Source organism: Cryphonectria parasitica, assembly GCF_011745365.1.
Source record: "Cryphonectria parasitica EP155 unplaced genomic scaffold M406scaffold_4, whole genome shotgun sequence".
In the NCBI taxonomy this organism is placed as follows: Eukaryota; Fungi; Ascomycota; class Sordariomycetes; order Diaporthales; family Cryphonectriaceae; genus Cryphonectria; species Cryphonectria parasitica.
Genome location: NW_024468912.1, coordinates 2,589,385 through 2,604,773, shown reverse-complemented (window position 1 = coordinate 2,604,773; position 15,389 = coordinate 2,589,385). Strand labels below are relative to the sequence as shown.

At 53.7% G+C, this 15,389-nt stretch overlaps 3 protein-coding genes across 3 annotated transcripts; 1 reads left to right on the top strand and 2 right to left on the bottom strand.

Moving 5' to 3' along the window:
• Positions 1-81: 81 nt before the first annotated feature.
• On the bottom strand, positions 82-765 carry M406DRAFT_38440 (uncharacterized protein; the record flags this gene model as incomplete). Its single annotated transcript, XM_040924058.1, has 1 exon — positions 82-765. A coding segment is annotated over one exon (684 nt), but the record flags the coding sequence as incomplete, so codon positions are not given.
• A 4,416-nt stretch (positions 766-5,181) lies between these two features.
• M406DRAFT_339257 (uncharacterized protein) lies at positions 5,182-7,414 on the bottom strand (the record flags this gene model as incomplete). The annotated part of the gene is made up of 4 exons (XM_040921431.1): positions 5,182-6,144; positions 6,242-6,535; positions 6,638-7,260; positions 7,366-7,414. The coding sequence occupies 4 exons, from the start codon at positions 7,412-7,414 to the stop codon at positions 5,182-5,184; spliced, it is 1,929 nt and encodes a 642-aa protein (XP_040776894.1).
• A 1,805-nt stretch (positions 7,415-9,219) lies between these two features.
• M406DRAFT_233201 (uncharacterized protein) lies at positions 9,220-12,291 on the top strand (the record flags this gene model as incomplete). The annotated part of the gene is made up of 3 exons (XM_040915933.1): positions 9,220-9,281; positions 11,502-11,568; positions 11,698-12,291. Coding segments are annotated over 3 exons (723 nt in total), but the record flags the coding sequence as incomplete, so codon positions are not given.
• Positions 12,292-15,389: the final 3,098 nt, after the last annotated feature.

Below are 15,389 nucleotides of genomic sequence, written 5' to 3'. Positions count from 1 at the left end.
CAACAGCAGCAGACAAGAAAACAAAAAAAAAAAAAAAATGAAAAGAGAAACAAAATGGAGAACAAGAAGACACAGGACGGATCACAGTCCGTCCAGGGAGAAATCTCCTTTGAACCCCTCGTTGAGGAGTATGGCCGCCACACGCAGCCGCTGGAGTGGCATTTCTGCCGAGGTGTATGTGGATGGGTCAATGCCCAATCCGACACAGACTCCGTTGGTGATGGTGTGGACGCCACAGTCGTCCGAGTTGGACTGCTGTGGCGAGGCCACGGATTTGAGAGTCCATTCGCTCTCAACAAAGGCATCGTCGAGGATGCCGCGCACCCACTCGCGGGCCTTGTTCTTCAGGCCGGCGTTTCCAGCCGGGCTCAGGGAGTCCAGGTGGAAGATCTCCCGGTGCTTGGGCCTGATGACCACGAGGGTCCAGTGCCTCCCTCGGCAGATTGGCACGAGGATCGTCTCGATGTCGAGGAAGTTGTCCTTCCTGATGCCTGCCCGGCGCATCATGCGCTCTGTGATGGGCCTGTCTTCGGCGAGGTTCTTCCCGACAAACGAGTTGAACACCTGGATCTTGGGCGTCTGCAGGCGGGGGTTCTTAATGCCCACCTTCTGGTTGACGTAGTTTCCGAGGTGCAACAGCGCGGCGTTGACGATCTCGTCATTCAGCCACTGGTTTCGGGGGACAACGGTCTCGAAGTCCTTTCGCTGGAGGGAGATACCCTCCGGGGTCTTGGCCAGTTCTGCGTTGCTGCGGGCACGCAGTGTGTTGCTGACCCTCTCGAACCACCCGTCTGGAAGCTCGGAGATGATGGAGTCGTGGGGCTGGCGGAGCTGGCCGGAGGCGGCAAGACGCTCGTCCTCCTCCCGCAGGCGAGCCTGCTCAGTGGCACGAAGTTCCTCCTCGGCTCGGCGACGTTCCTCCTCGGCCTGCCTGATGGCCTCTTCCTCGATACGCCGCTGCTCCTCGGCCTTCTTGCGCTCCTCTTCCTCCTCGCGCTTCTTCTCGGCTATTGCCTCGCGCTCGGTCTGGTACTTGGCCTCGGCGATCAGCTGCACTCGGAGGTCGAGCTCGTCCTGCTTCTCCTGGCTGATGGTGAGGTCCGCAGGGCTGCCGAAGATACCCTCGCTGTCCCTGGCGAAGAAGTCGTCGACGTTCTCGTACTTGACCTTGGGTAGGGGCCTCAAATCCTTCCAGGAAGCATGCTCCGCATTCCAGTCGTAATCTTTCTCGATCGCCTTCTGAACCTCACGTCGAGCGCGTGCCTCGGCAGACTGCGACGCGATCTGCTCAGCCTTGGCCGCGGCGGCATCAGCAGCGGCATTCTGGGCGGCGTAGATCTCGGGAAGCTCTATCTTAAGCTTGTGTGACTTCAGCTTCGGATCAAGCTTCCGGACAGGCTGGTTGTTCGAAGGGACGTAGAAGGCGACCTGGCCGGGCATAAAGGTCGCGTTCTTCTTGGTGGTAGTATCGGCACCCCCTTCCTTTCGGAGGGCCGGTTTGTAGGCACGGGCGTGGCCCTGTGCGTCGTAGACGATCTCGTTCTTCTTCATCGCGCGGCGGTGAGGGGTATCGTAGTCCTGAACGGTGATGTTCTTACCAGGGCTGGGGTGGAAATCATCCCACAGCCTGACTGGCTGGAATTCGCACATGGCGACATCGTCAAAAAGGGCTTCGGCCATACCGCCCTCGGGGTAGTCACCGGGAACCTTCTCATACTTGCCAGGCCAGTCCACGTAGCTGGGAGGAAGCTGGTCCCTGCGGATGGCGTCGAAATCGGCAATGATGCCGGCAAACGTATGTGTCGGGAACAGCTGGTTATAGAGGTCGCGGTGGGACAGGATGAATTCGAGGCAGCGGATGGTGCCCATCATCCGCTCGCGCTCCACCAGTGGGTCTCCGCCGAGCTTCTTGTACGGGAGCTTCAGGGGTCCGTACGGCTTGAGCCCAAGCTCCTTGTAGGTGGCGAGGCGGCCATCGGGGTGGTAGGTGTGGTTATGGGCCTTAATGAAGCTGTCAAGGCGTTCCAGCAGCCGCGTGCCGCTGTCCAAGAAGGCCGCCTTGTCATTGCGCTTCTCGGTCTGCATCATGTAGTTGTGGAGGAGAATGCTCAGAATCTGGTCCTTGCCAGTAATCTGCAGGGTGCTGACGACAGACGCGGGGAGGTCGCGAGGGTCGATGGGGTGGTGAATGTTGGGGAACGGGACGAAGCGGTTGTTCCTTATGCCCTCGGCGATGTCTACTATAAACTCGGCGACGAGCGTGTGATTGCGGATGCCGAGATAGGCGAGGGGGTCCTTGGTCCAGCAAAAGTCGCTGTCAGGGAGGGTCTTGAGGTAGTCGACAGGCAGGGTGTTGGTGAGCTCGGCCTTGGATGTGGCCAGCTCAGGATCAATGGGGAGGCGCTTGAAGCGCTTGAAGATGAGTCCATCGTCGGTGGACTGCTTGGTCTCGACATAGGCAGTGAAGAGACGGTCACGACCGGTGTAGAAGGTATCAGCGGCGCGTTTGACACCGCGGTGAATGCCTCCAGCGACAGCAGCGATGGCAGGGTCAATCTTGGGACCAAGGTTCTTGGTGTAGAAGCTGGAGACGGTATTGACGCGTGTGGTAACGTTAACTGAGGCAGGGGCATCGGACATGATGACATCTCCAGTGCTGTCGAGCTGGGGGGAGCGAGGAGAGTTATGGTTGCCGCGGGGGACGCCCGTCGCCTGAAGAATCTTGCGGAACATTGTCAGAGAGATAACGGGCTCTTGCCGGTGATGATGATGAAAAAAGACGGTGAATGAAGGTGAGTGCGATGGTCAGAGAATCGAAGTGACGAGGGAAGAAAACGCGAATGCGTGAAGGAAGGGCGCCTGGTTGCAGGTGCGAATGTACGAATGCGCGAAAGGGGGTTTGTTATGTTCGACTGAGAAGCGAAAGCTTGTCAGGTGCTCGTTGTTGCTAGTCAAGTGCTTGTCCAGTGCTTGCTGATGCTTGAAGTTGCTTGCAGTTGCAGATGGAGTGGCAGTTGGCAGTGCAGTCTGACGTGTCTAGATTCTCGTGGTGTTGTGGTTGTTGCAGAGGAAAGAGAGAAAGGAGGGAGAGGGCAACAGAGAAACGCAAGGTGGTCTGGGTTTATGGAAACACCAAGAACGCGAACTGCTGTGAATGCATGTGACAGTAGCGTCAAAACAGTCCAGGTCACGCGTTGCTTCACCATAGCAGCTCACACGTGAAAACGCGAGCCATAGCAACGCACCCAGAAGCAATCGCGACCTCACGACCGCCTCACATGCTTAGCCCCACGGCGTCCAGACCACACCCACAGCACGCACCAAGCTCACCAGGGCGTTACGTCCCAAGACCATACATCATACCCCGTACGCATGAGACCCCATCATTATCCCAGAGAGGCCCAACATCTCGAAAGAGGGCACGTCACCCTCCAGGGGTTTGTGATGTAATAGTAGACGCCACGACCAGGACAGAGCCGGCAATCTGGCACGCACTTGCAGCACCATAGTCCTCTCCGACACAGACACAGCAGTTTCCCACCCACCAGAACTGAAAGGCTTATGGCAACGTACCACAGGTTGACTTGAATTCTTCCTCCTCTCCCTAGCGCCCATCACGAAATACAACCTCGCTCACACCCCCCCTTCGCAAACAGAACCAGGAATATCACACTCAGCCTCAAATCAGCTCGAGGGATACTGGTTCTGCCGCACAACCCAAACAGGCGGGACAGTTTTCATCGGTCTTTTCTCCTCAAATGGAACGTGCCTATCATTTGCCATTCACTACCGTGGCCATATACCTGACAACATCACCTGGGTCGTTTGACGCTGGTCTCCCCTGGGGTATGGGACAGAGAAGCGGGCTGGGCTGGGCTAGAAAAGACTGAGGCAAACACCAGCGCGGTGGCCTCCGAAAAGAGGATATGTCTAAACAAAAATGCGATCAATGTCTAGCCGGAGAGGAGCAGAAGGCTCATGTTGAGGTCTCGATGAAGAGGAAAGGCTGGCTGTGAGCTGGGCAGGGGTGATTGTGGCAGGCGATGGGCCAATGTACAGGCCCGTTTGGGCACTTCAGGTGTGAGGTCGGTATGTCGTCGATCTTAAGGATTTTCCGGTGCCGGGCGCGCCTACCTACCCGCCTACCTGGGTCTGAGCGCTGACAGGGCCTTAGTGGCCCCTTTTATGTCTGAGCCTAAACGTTTCTAGGCCTTTTGTTGGCTTGCGGGCTCTCCAGCAAAGCACTGGCCAACAGCGCCCACAACCTTTTCTGGGTCTAGCTCAGTCTGGGTGTTCCCTAGCGCGTCAAGCCTTACCCGTGACCAGCTGTTGACTGACAAACAAGTTTGTTGACTTTGATTGACCCCCGCACTGCTCTCTCATATCTCCTGGGTAAGATTCATAGGAAAGTTGTCCCAGGGTCTGAGGCCTTTTCAAGATGCATAGATGGATCAATACATATGTACATGTAGATATATATGTACACAACTATGCGCACATATGGGTCCATCATGATCATTCATCACCGCTGTCTTTTGTTTCGACAATGATGTTCTTTTGTGGCTTGTGCAGGGGTTTACGTAAAAAGGAAAGCTGTCATGCAGGTGTGACCACCGAAGCTTTGTGTTGATTGTTGTCAATGTGTGCTTCTAGCAATCTGGTCCATGTCAACCCGCTGTATTGGCCCTGCCTGTTCCTTCTGTTTTACTTGTGCACAGGCGTGATACTACTAGCTAAGTACGTACCTTCCGACACTTTCGAGAGGCGCCTCCCAAACCATTTGTTTGTGAGCGGACTCTCCCGATGTTCTCGAACCATCTTTGACTCTTTTAATCTTCTTCTTGTTCTTCATCTTTACATATGCAAGCAACAAAGTTAAAGACTAGTACGCAGGCATTTCGTCAGTCTATGACATGATTTACAAACAAACACAAGGGACAACAAACATATTATGTATATATATATATATATATATATATATATATATACCTCTATATACACAAGGTGATGGCCTGACCAGGGCCTGGTTCCTCAGTCAAGGCCTCAACAAGTATCATGATGATGATGATGATGATTATACAGCATATAATTACATACACATGTTTCTCTCCTTCCTAGGTTTGGACCGAGCGAGAGACACCAGCGCTCGGCAGAACGGCACCTTGTTTGTACCCCCCTTTATCACAGCTGAGACGCGGTGGCTCCCACATGCTTGGTGCAAAAGGTAGCAAAATACTGGTTCAGCGCGTCCACTGTGCCGTTCCCCTCTGCCAGCGACACCACAATACCGACGTATCCATCAGGCCTCACCACGACAACACCACCCTGCTCCTCGTCAAAGCCCATCTTGGCGTGGGCCGATGCCTTCGCCTCGGGCACCCGCCGATCCCACCGGTCGTCTGCGTATACATGGTCGCGGTAGCGGGCCAGGAGCTCTGGGACATCACGGCTGATCTCGATGCTGGTGCGTGGCGCGGCGAGGACGGTGCAAATGGTGAAGAAGAGGCTGTGCGGGTTGTCCTGTTCGTGATGCGAGACTGTCTTGATGTCAGGCCGGGCATACGAGGCATAGAAGGAGCCCCGGCGAGCGAGGCCGTGGGCCAGATCCTTGAGCGCCTGGCTGGTGGCAGACGGCCTACCTGCCAGCACAAAGAGCCGGAAGGATCCGTTCAAGGGGATCTGCTGCTCGAGGTGCACGACGTTGGCATCGACAACCCGTGTGACGTCGGCGTTGATCAGGAGTCGGCCCGTTCTCAGTTTGATGCCTGCCGGCTGCACCAGCTGCGACTGCACTGGGTGTGCTGGCGACCAGTTGAGCGCGTTAGGCCCATAGGCAACGCCGTACCCACTGGTGAACTCGCATGATTCCTTAAAGGTCCGGACAAAATCGGTGTCCTCGGCGGCGTTCTCGCCCTGTACGATCCCAGATGCCGCCTCGACCTCGCTAGCCGCAGGTGGCCGCTGGGAGAACAGCTTGGCATACTTGTTGTCGAATGACAGCAGCATCTCGGCGACCTCTTTCCGCTCTGGCTCGTAGGTCTGCAGAATGCTGCGGTCGGCAAACCCAGCCTCCACCGCATGGATCTTCCACGCGAGGTTCTGGGCGTCGAGGAAGGCCGTGTTCATACCTTGACCAGCCTTGGGCTATCGCAGATGTTCCTTGTCAGCTGGGCTTCTGCCACTATTCTATTGCACACAGCATGAGACGCGGGGCGAGAGAGAGGGGTGTGATCCGGCTTACGCTGTGGGTGTGGCAGGCATCACCGCCAAGGAAGACGCGGTGGTCCAGGGTGTAGCGGTCCGAGATACCCTGGCCGATGGGGTACACAGAGTACCATTCTACCGACTCCCACTCTATCGAGTAGGGCTCCAGGATCCTCTTGGCGGATGCCTGGACCTCTTCGGCCGTGGCCGTTTTTCGGGGGTTCCAGTCGGAATCCGTGGAGGAGGCGATCTGGATGTACAGCCGCACAAGCCTGTTCTCGCGGGGGATGACCATGATCGACCCGTGTGCCGAGTGTATTGTGCATTTCATCTGTTTTCCTCATTGCCGCCGCGTCACACTGTCAGCCTGTCGTCCGCCACTTTGTGACCGCCAAGAACCCACCAGCGCAACAGATGGGATATACAATCTTACCTTGATGTCTGGAAAGTCTGTCTTGACCACGCCGTCCATGACGCCCCAGACATGTGCAATCGGGTCTTTGTGCTTGATGCCTATCTTCAGTTGTTCTCTCACAAAGGACCTTGCTCCCTCCCCGCTGAAGAGGTACCTGGCCCTAACGCTCTCCCGGGCGGTACCGTCGATATGCTCCAGCTGGACCTCTACTGGGAACTCGGGGTTGGCTTCCTCGTCCACGCTGAAACCCTTGATGGTCCAAGGCCGCTGGATCTTGGCCCCGTTCTTCTCGAGGTCGGCAATGAAGACGCGCTCGATGAGGCCCTGGTGCAGGAGAGTGGTGAAGGGGTACCTCGCATCAATGAAACTCGGGCAGCTGGCCCACGTGCCCGTCCGGCCGATGCCCTTGCCATCCCGTTGGGGGTCCCAGAAGGCGACCTCGTAGACCCTAGCCGGCTTGTGCGCCATAATAGCAGACTTGAGACCCATGTTGCGCAGCAGATCCAGCGACCTCGGCTGAATGCCATCCGCACGGCCGGTCGGCGTAGGCTCGGCCCTGTTGTCGATATGCTTGACCCTGTAGCCCCATCGTACAAGACAGGTTGACAGCATAAGCCCCACGGGCCCAGCGCCGATGATTACTAGAGGACACCAAGTCAGGATCAGTGGCCGTGAAGACTACCCGAGAGGGGAGCATGTAGAACAACAAGGACAATAACGACAAAGTCAGTGGCTGGGCACAGTACCAATATCATAGTTGGGCTCGGCCGACTGTCTTGCAGGCTGTGTTTCCATCTCTTGGTTGTCTAGAGAATTTAAGAGCATATGACGTGCACGAAAGGTGGCTGTGCAATGCTGGAGTGATGCAAGAAAAATGAAAGGGGCAGTCAAGGACTGGAATAGAGAGAGTGTGTATGTGTGTGTGCTGGGGAGGACCGAAGAGTACAGCAAGTAATTATATCACAGATGATCTATCCTCTGGTGCAGACTGAGAGGCGAGAGGTAAGATGTCCAAAGTACGAGGAGGAAAAGTACGTGTGCGTGTGTGTGTGTCTCGATTAGAAAGCGGCTGGCCATGGTCTACTACTATATATTCTCAGGAGACATAAGGTACCTAGTTAGATTGGAAATAAAAAGAAGAGGGCAAAAAAGACAGGGCCGAGGTGAGACGGCCGGAAGAGGACATCGGGATAAGTGTCATTGTAGACGAGTGGGCTGCGGCAAGGCAAGTCGGGATGAATGACCCACTTCATGGCCTCGCCAACAAGAGCATGCCGTAGCCCCGAGAGGTCTGGCGTTGCGGCTACCTCGAACGGCATCATGTCCTGCCCTAACCGCTACAGGTGACCCATATAAATTACCAAACATACTTAGTACATATATACTCTGTACATGGTACCATAGCACGACGGAGGCAGGCCTTTCCCGATTCAGAGAGCCCATCGTGGCTGGTCACCCGGGTCCAACAGGGCGGGAGTGATCAACAGGCGCTCAGGTGAGGACCCAATCGTACCTGTTAGAGGAGGAAAGAAAGAAAGGAAGATAGACAGATGCTGAGACCTCGACTAATTCCAGGAGGATTGTAGGGTAGGTAGGGAGGGGGGGGGGGGGGGTGAGGGCGGTTGGCAGGATGAGAGACCTCATGCATACATGCCATAGTACACAATAGTGCTGTGTTAGAAGAAGTAGTTACTCCGGTAGTGAAAGACAGTAACAGAAGGAGGTGTGGGTGGTAGGGACGGAGAGAAAGGAAGAGAAGCCCGATGGCATCATAAAGGAAGATGCTTGGCGGAGCAGAAGTGCGACAGGGCAGGTCCTGTTGTGCATGTGGGTTCGTGGTCTCTGGTGACTCCTGTGGATCCATCACTCAATTTTGAGGCGTCCCGGGAATTGGGAACGGCAACAGGGGGGGGAGCAATGTGTGCATAAAAGTATGCGAGGTTATTGCATAGTACAGTAGGTGTTGGAGTGGAGTGGGGAGAGGGAGACAGAGATTTGACTAGACTAGACCATTTACTTACCACATGTCAGCACTGTGCAGAGAGGGAAGGAGAAAGCACGTCAGAGAACTGTCAGAGCGCCCAGTCAGAGATACGGATCCGTACTATGTACTAATTACTACTCCATTACTAGTGTATAATAGTTAGGAGGGCAGGAGGGGTTCAACCAGGCACGGCTACGAAAGTCGGGAAGGAAAGAACGCCAGGAAGCCACTTGACGACAAGCCACAAATACACCAGCCACACCTTGCTCCACCCACGGAACCATCGGGCCACTCACTCGTCAAAGCCGCCCGCCATGAATCATGTATTAGGGAAAATATAACAACAACATCATCGTCCAACCGGTCAACACACCATTTGCTCTTGATCATCATAACTTGGCCTTCCCACACAAACACAATGCGTCAGAACAATTCAGGAATAAGAATGATATTCAGCCAGAATTTGTGACTTGATTTGAAGAAGAAACCACCATTTCTCTCTCTTCTTCCTCAACCCCCCCTCTTCTCTGACACATGCTCAGTCTCCAAACCTCTTAAGCATGAGAATCAAGCATGTTTCTATCAAAGATCAGCGTCATGATTGCATTGTTTCAAGTTCAGCCCTCTTTCAGCCCTCTTTTACAGGCCTCGATTATATGGCACAGAGTGTCAAGGAGTGTCACGGAGTATCAAGGGGCAAGGTGATGCGCGTTAAGGGTCTGATTTTGAGAAGGCTGAAGTTCTGTCCAAGGGCGGATAGTGTGTATCTTGTTGCATGGGTGATATCATGTCTTCAATCTTCCTCTCTTCTCTTTTGCTCTTGGTATGCATGGTCGCCCTCGAAGTGCGGATGTCTCGCTGAGAGAAAGGCCAGAGATCGTGGTTCAGCATCACGCTGCAGAGAAGTCGTCAGCAGCCATCATCTGTTTATTCGTCGTGTGCATCACCAAACTTCTATATTTGTCTTGCACTTGAACTCCAAGTGGATGGTAGCCATATACTAGCTTTGAATGGTGATCTTTGGATTGCAACTAGGCAACACATGGCAATGAGGTCTCAAATGCTGGGTGGACATTACAATGCTGCAGTGGGTGCACTTGTATGCAAGAATAGCTGTAGTCGTTCAGTGTGGAGCCAGCAGGATAAAGACTGTCGATGGTGGCAGGATTTGGTGTCGAAAAGTATGTGGGTATGTGAATTTGTCAGTCTCCTCATATCGATCTTTTTTGTTGAAGTTTTTATATTGCCTCGATATCCTCATTTTTCACAGCCCTCATTATCGGTCCCATCATGGCAGGCTGGGGGCCTGAACCAACCCTGGGTGAAGTTGGGATGCTCCAAAAAGCAGAGCAGTTCCAGCTGGTGGTGTTTTTTTTGTTTTTGTTTTTCTTTTGGACCGCGTTTGTTGTTTTCCCCTGGCCACCAGGTCTGGATCAATAGCCTGTCCACTGTCAACCAAATTGAGCACGCGTCTCTCTTGCAAAAGGGCCTCGATTTACACTCAACTACAACTCCTCTAGCATCAAGCTCCTTTTTCTGTATCAGCACTTGGAAGAGAAGTCTTGCTTGGATCTTGTCAAGAACATCAGATCTAGGTACCTCTCTCTCTGTTTCTCTCTCTTTCTCCCTCTCTCTCTCGCGTCCAGCCACTCTGAACTGAAGCAGCCACCGCACCTCCTCCACCTCGTTCAACCATTGTTCGTCCTCTTCCTAAAACACATGTCTGCCAAGCTGATTCTGGGATGAGTCTATCTGAAAGCACTCCCAGTCCGATTCGTGGGACCTTTATTCCAGTTTCGGGCCCTCAAACGCAGAATCAAGAGCCTTCCGCCTCCTCCCCTCCGAAAGGTCAGGGTACCGATCTTGGTCTACACTTCCATCTAAATCTGACGGACTCACAAATGGAGCGACTCGCCTCTGCGTAAGTAAATCGTCAGGACGACATTGTGTCTACACCCCATTATGTTTTGTCTTTTTGAACTTCTGCAGCTGACAAGTTTTACACACACACACGCATAGTCTCCCGGGTCATTACTCGCCCCAGAAGGCTCCTCGTCAACAGGACCACGGCACCGAGACCATCAAGATCGGTATGGCTCCCAAAGAGGTCCACATGGCCTCGCATAAGAGTCGTGGTGGTGCCTATGAGTCTTCTCGGTCCCGACATGGTCCAAGCAAGGACCACCGCGGTGGTGGTGATCGTGACAACCGCCACAAGCGCGATCCGGATGACTTGTTCGTGGCTCGAAACCAGTCTTCGCGCTCCCGCTCTCCTGCCAAGCGCTCCAACAAATCTAGTGATAAGGGCCAGGTTCAGGCTGCTGTGCCTCGTTCCCAGACGGGTGGTGAGTTTGAACTGCCAGAGCGTCGCAAGACTCCGCGTCCAGCTCCTGTCGACATGGATTCTGTCCGCCAGTATGGCTCTGTCTCCAAGAAGACCGTCGTCATCGAGCGTCAGCCCGGTCATCACTCCCAGAAGGCCACCACGTCCTTTATGCCTCCTTCCACCCCGCCTCTCCGTCGCGTGCCCAAGATAGCGAGCCCTGTCCAGAGCGAGTCATACGACGATGACAGCTACTCCGCCTCTTCTTCTTCTTCCTACTATTCCGAGGACGACTTCGGACAGGCCCACCCCTCCTACATCAGTCCGCTCCGCGTTCGCAAGGCTGGAGGCAGCGACGACAGTGCGCTGCAGGCCGCCTACACCGAGTGGGTCAAGGACAACTCGCTCATGGGATCGAACCTGAGCCACTCCCCGTCGATTCATTCTCCCCAACGCCGCGGTCTGCACCAGACCGCCGCCACGACAGGCGATCTTCGTTACAAAGACCTGCCTCACCCACCTCGAAACTACTCTCCGCTGTCCGATTACCTGGGCAGCCACGTCCAGCCCGTCAGAAAGCAGATGGTTGGCACCCACGGCTGGCTGGAGCGTACCACAACCACTACCGCTGCCACCACTACCGTCCAAAGCACCAAGAAAGAGAACGAGGGTAATGAGAATCACAACAGCAGCAACAACAGCAACAACATCAACAACAACATCAATAACAAGGACAAGAAGAACGACGAGCACGAGCACGAGGGCGCCCAGCCTTCCCAGCACAAGAAGCGAGGCTTTCTCAACAACCTCATGAAGATTGCCAAGGACGTTACAACCTCCGCCAGGGACATCACGTCCTCGGCTTCGCGCAGGCCCCGCGAGCGCGGCCAGCGCCCCTCACGCCTGACTGTCTCTCTGGACCCTCGCGAGCAGAGCCTCCTCTACTGCGAGCTCGAGTTCCTCATCACTACCGCCCTGGATGGCTACATCAACAGCCAGTTCAGCTCGGGCCGCCTCGACGCCGACAAGTACAAAAAGGTCGTCGACGGCTGGCAGCAACGCGGTCGCCCCAAGGTCGTGGGCTTCCGCTACGACCTCGAGACCCAGCTCGACCTGGTCCTGCTGCACAGCGAGGACTTCCGCTTCTACGGCAAGCGGGCCGGCCTCCTCGCCGCCGTCAACGGTGTACTCGACATGATGCGTGTCGATGCCCGCGCTCTACGCATCCGCACCTTTTGCCAGCCAGACACCGTCATCGCCAAGCAGCTTCTCGACGCCCAGTCCCTCTTCAATCTCATCGGCTGTTGCGAGCAGCAGCAGATCCAGCTGGCCGAGGTTATCCAGTTCTTCAAGGTCATCCTTGAGCGCGAGCAGTACTTCCGCAGGGATGACAACCCCGTCCACTCTCGCCGCGGCAGTCCAGAGTACCGTGGACGCAATGCTGCTGACACGGGAACGGATCCCCGTTCCAGCAAGCGGACCTAGATTCTGCTTCAACATCTTCCCCTCTCTCTCTCCCCTCCTTCTGAAAGACTCGAGGTTGATAGAGCTTCAGCCCTCTTCTTTAAGTCCCTTCCCCCCCCCGCCAATATAATGGAGCAACGTTTCCAGATTGGATGAAGAGAGAAAATAAATTAGTGGGGATATCATGTATTTTTATGTTGCGACGGAAACCTGATCGGATTTCACAACGGCGCTCGGGCTTTGGGGTTCTTCGGGCTGGATTTGATCGTGGCGGCGGTATGAAACAACTACTCGATGGCAGCTTGTTTCTTTTTGTCTCTTCTTCTCTTTGTCAATGATGAGAGCAGGGTCTGAAATTCATAGTCGGGGGGGGTAGTCTGTGTCTGAAACCTCGGTACTGCTACGACTCCTGCTCTGGGATCGAGCCTTGAGCCTTGCTCGTTTCGATTTCATTGGCTGCCCTTTTTTTCTTCTTGATCTGGAAGAATGTTCAGATTGCAGAGCCTGTCTTTCACTCTTTCGGGAGTATCTGATAATGAAGTTCGGCCTAGGGAAATAGATCAATTGAATGAAGTACTTTTTTTTAAGGAAGTGGAACTTGCAAAATAGGGACATCACTTTGCGCAGCCTCATCATCATGCAATCCTTTCTAAGAAGCGCCTGGTCTTTCCTCAGGGTTCTTTGCTTGGAAGCTCCATCCGTACAAGTATCATCGCGTGTATGTATGTACCGATGTTCGGCTATGACACCTTCCAGATGTTACGTCTCTTGATCTTTTATGTTGTCGTACATACGTACTCATTCATCATGATCTATGTCAGTGGTCATCTTCCTGATGCTACTCCTCGGCCTATCCCCTTAGGCGCGCGGCGCCGTCTCTGCTCCTCGAATGTGTAACATCCCACCCTAGTAATATATTTATCCCTTAATGTATCGAGCCTCTTCTCTATGGATGTGCACCGATGCCACAGACCGCAATACCGGCCGCCGTTAAGATCAGCCTCGATCTTTCCACATCGTGACAGCTCTGGCATCCACCACGGCTCTGATCCCTTGACCATGATGATGTGACGAGGCCACCGAGAACAGCACCTCTGTCATTGGGAGATAGTACTGAATTAGCATTGATGATGCCTATCCAAAGGGTGGCAGCGTGGGAGCAAGACGGGCAACTCTTGCACAACCGCGGCCCCGACACTAGCAAAACTGTCTGAGAAAGTACTCTTCAAAATGTCCCGCGCCTTCCTCGATAGAGTCTCGGCGCGGGTAATATTGTCAACCTCAAACTATCTTGACACGCACCGTTGACGATGATGGCGTCGGCGTCGTTCAAGCCGCAGTAATGATCGTGAACGAGTGCGAGGTAAGCGGTAATTATTTATGATCCTCAGTGTCTAGCATGGACTCCGGTAGTATGTTGAGGCTGCCATTGTATCGTGGTTGAGTCGCATCAGGTACAACACCTGGTGAAAAGGCCCGTTCGGTGAAAGGAGAATGAGGCGCGTTGTGACCACGTGAGAAGTGGTAGCCTTCGTCGACATTCTCAACGTTGTACCCCCTATCATATTTGCTATGGCTTCTAGCCTCGTAGGAGATAGCCACATTATCTGTGAGCGCAAGTACTGTACGAGAGGACAAGCACAAACTTGTGGGCCAGAGTTGATCTGGGAATCGAAGGCAAAAGCCACAAGGACTACCTGGCTGAGGAGGAAAGAGCGATTCAGTGAAGAAATAAGCAAAAAGAGACTAAAAATTCAAAAAGTCAAAGCCCTGGCTCTCGAACGCAAACCCCCCAAACCTTCCCCTCAAAAGAAAGGTAAATCCTCGACAATGTGGTAAAATGATCTCGAAAGGACCACTCGCAGTTACATACAGCCTCTCGAGTAGGCTGTTTAGGAGAGAGACATCGCACAGCCTCGACCGTCAACCTGAGACTACAGACAAAACAGGATATATCAATAATCAGCCCGCCCTTAATTCTCTTGAGACTTTTTCAGCACTGCCGTTGTGGTGGCGGAAACTAATAGCTCTCCGATAGCATGTTTATCGGAATACAGGGTCGAATCATGATTGGTTTTGCCTGAAAGTCTGTCCTAGAATGGCTGGACTGATGTTGGCTGTTGTAGAACAAACAAAACTCAGATAAAATACGAATAACCTCATTGAATGGCGCTTTGTGAATGATTTGTTTGAATGGTTGCTTTCTTAATTTTCCTGCAGGAGATCATGTTGCTGCTGAAGTTCACCCGGAAGGCTGGAGGACGTCCTTGTAAAACTGAATGGTGATGAAGATGCTTCAGTGTTCATCATGGAAAGCGTAAGGCATAAGTTGGCGCTGTGGGAGTAAGGAGAGGGAAGAAATGTCATCATGTACAACGCCAGTGACAACATAGTGGCAGTGGGTGTGCCCATAGCCAATCCTCTAATAAATTATCAAGATATTATTATAATTTCTAACGAGTATCTGTAGAGTATGTCTAGCTGTTGTGCCATCTATCTATGTAGTTTGTCCCATGTACCTCTTCGTAATCAGGCCGTGATTTCAGATGCAACAAAGCTCTGGAGCTCCCTTCTATTACTTCACTGGTCGATTTCTCCTCGTCAATTTGACAGCTCTCATCGCTGGAAGTGTGGACTCCCTTCCAGGCTTGCGACCAATTTCCATACAGAGAAGCCGGATAAGATCCTTATTTGCCCAGTAGCTCGAGTGGGCCGACAGCATGTTCAGATACTGCAGTTCCAGAGGACCACCTCCGGACCGGAGGAAGAAGTCAACTTGGCCATTGTCGTTCAGCAAGAAAGCCTTCCTCTCAGCGATCTCCTCCCGGGTGAAATCGTGCACCTCCAGCTCAAGCTGCGAAGGAAGACGGAATGTTGGTGGTTTGGTAGTTGCTGGGGCGGTAGCGATAGCAGAAGACGTCGTGGTAGAGCCTACAGGCGCAAACCCGCGCACAGCATCGCCCATGGACTTGAGCCAGGACGTCGCCGTGCTTGGAACG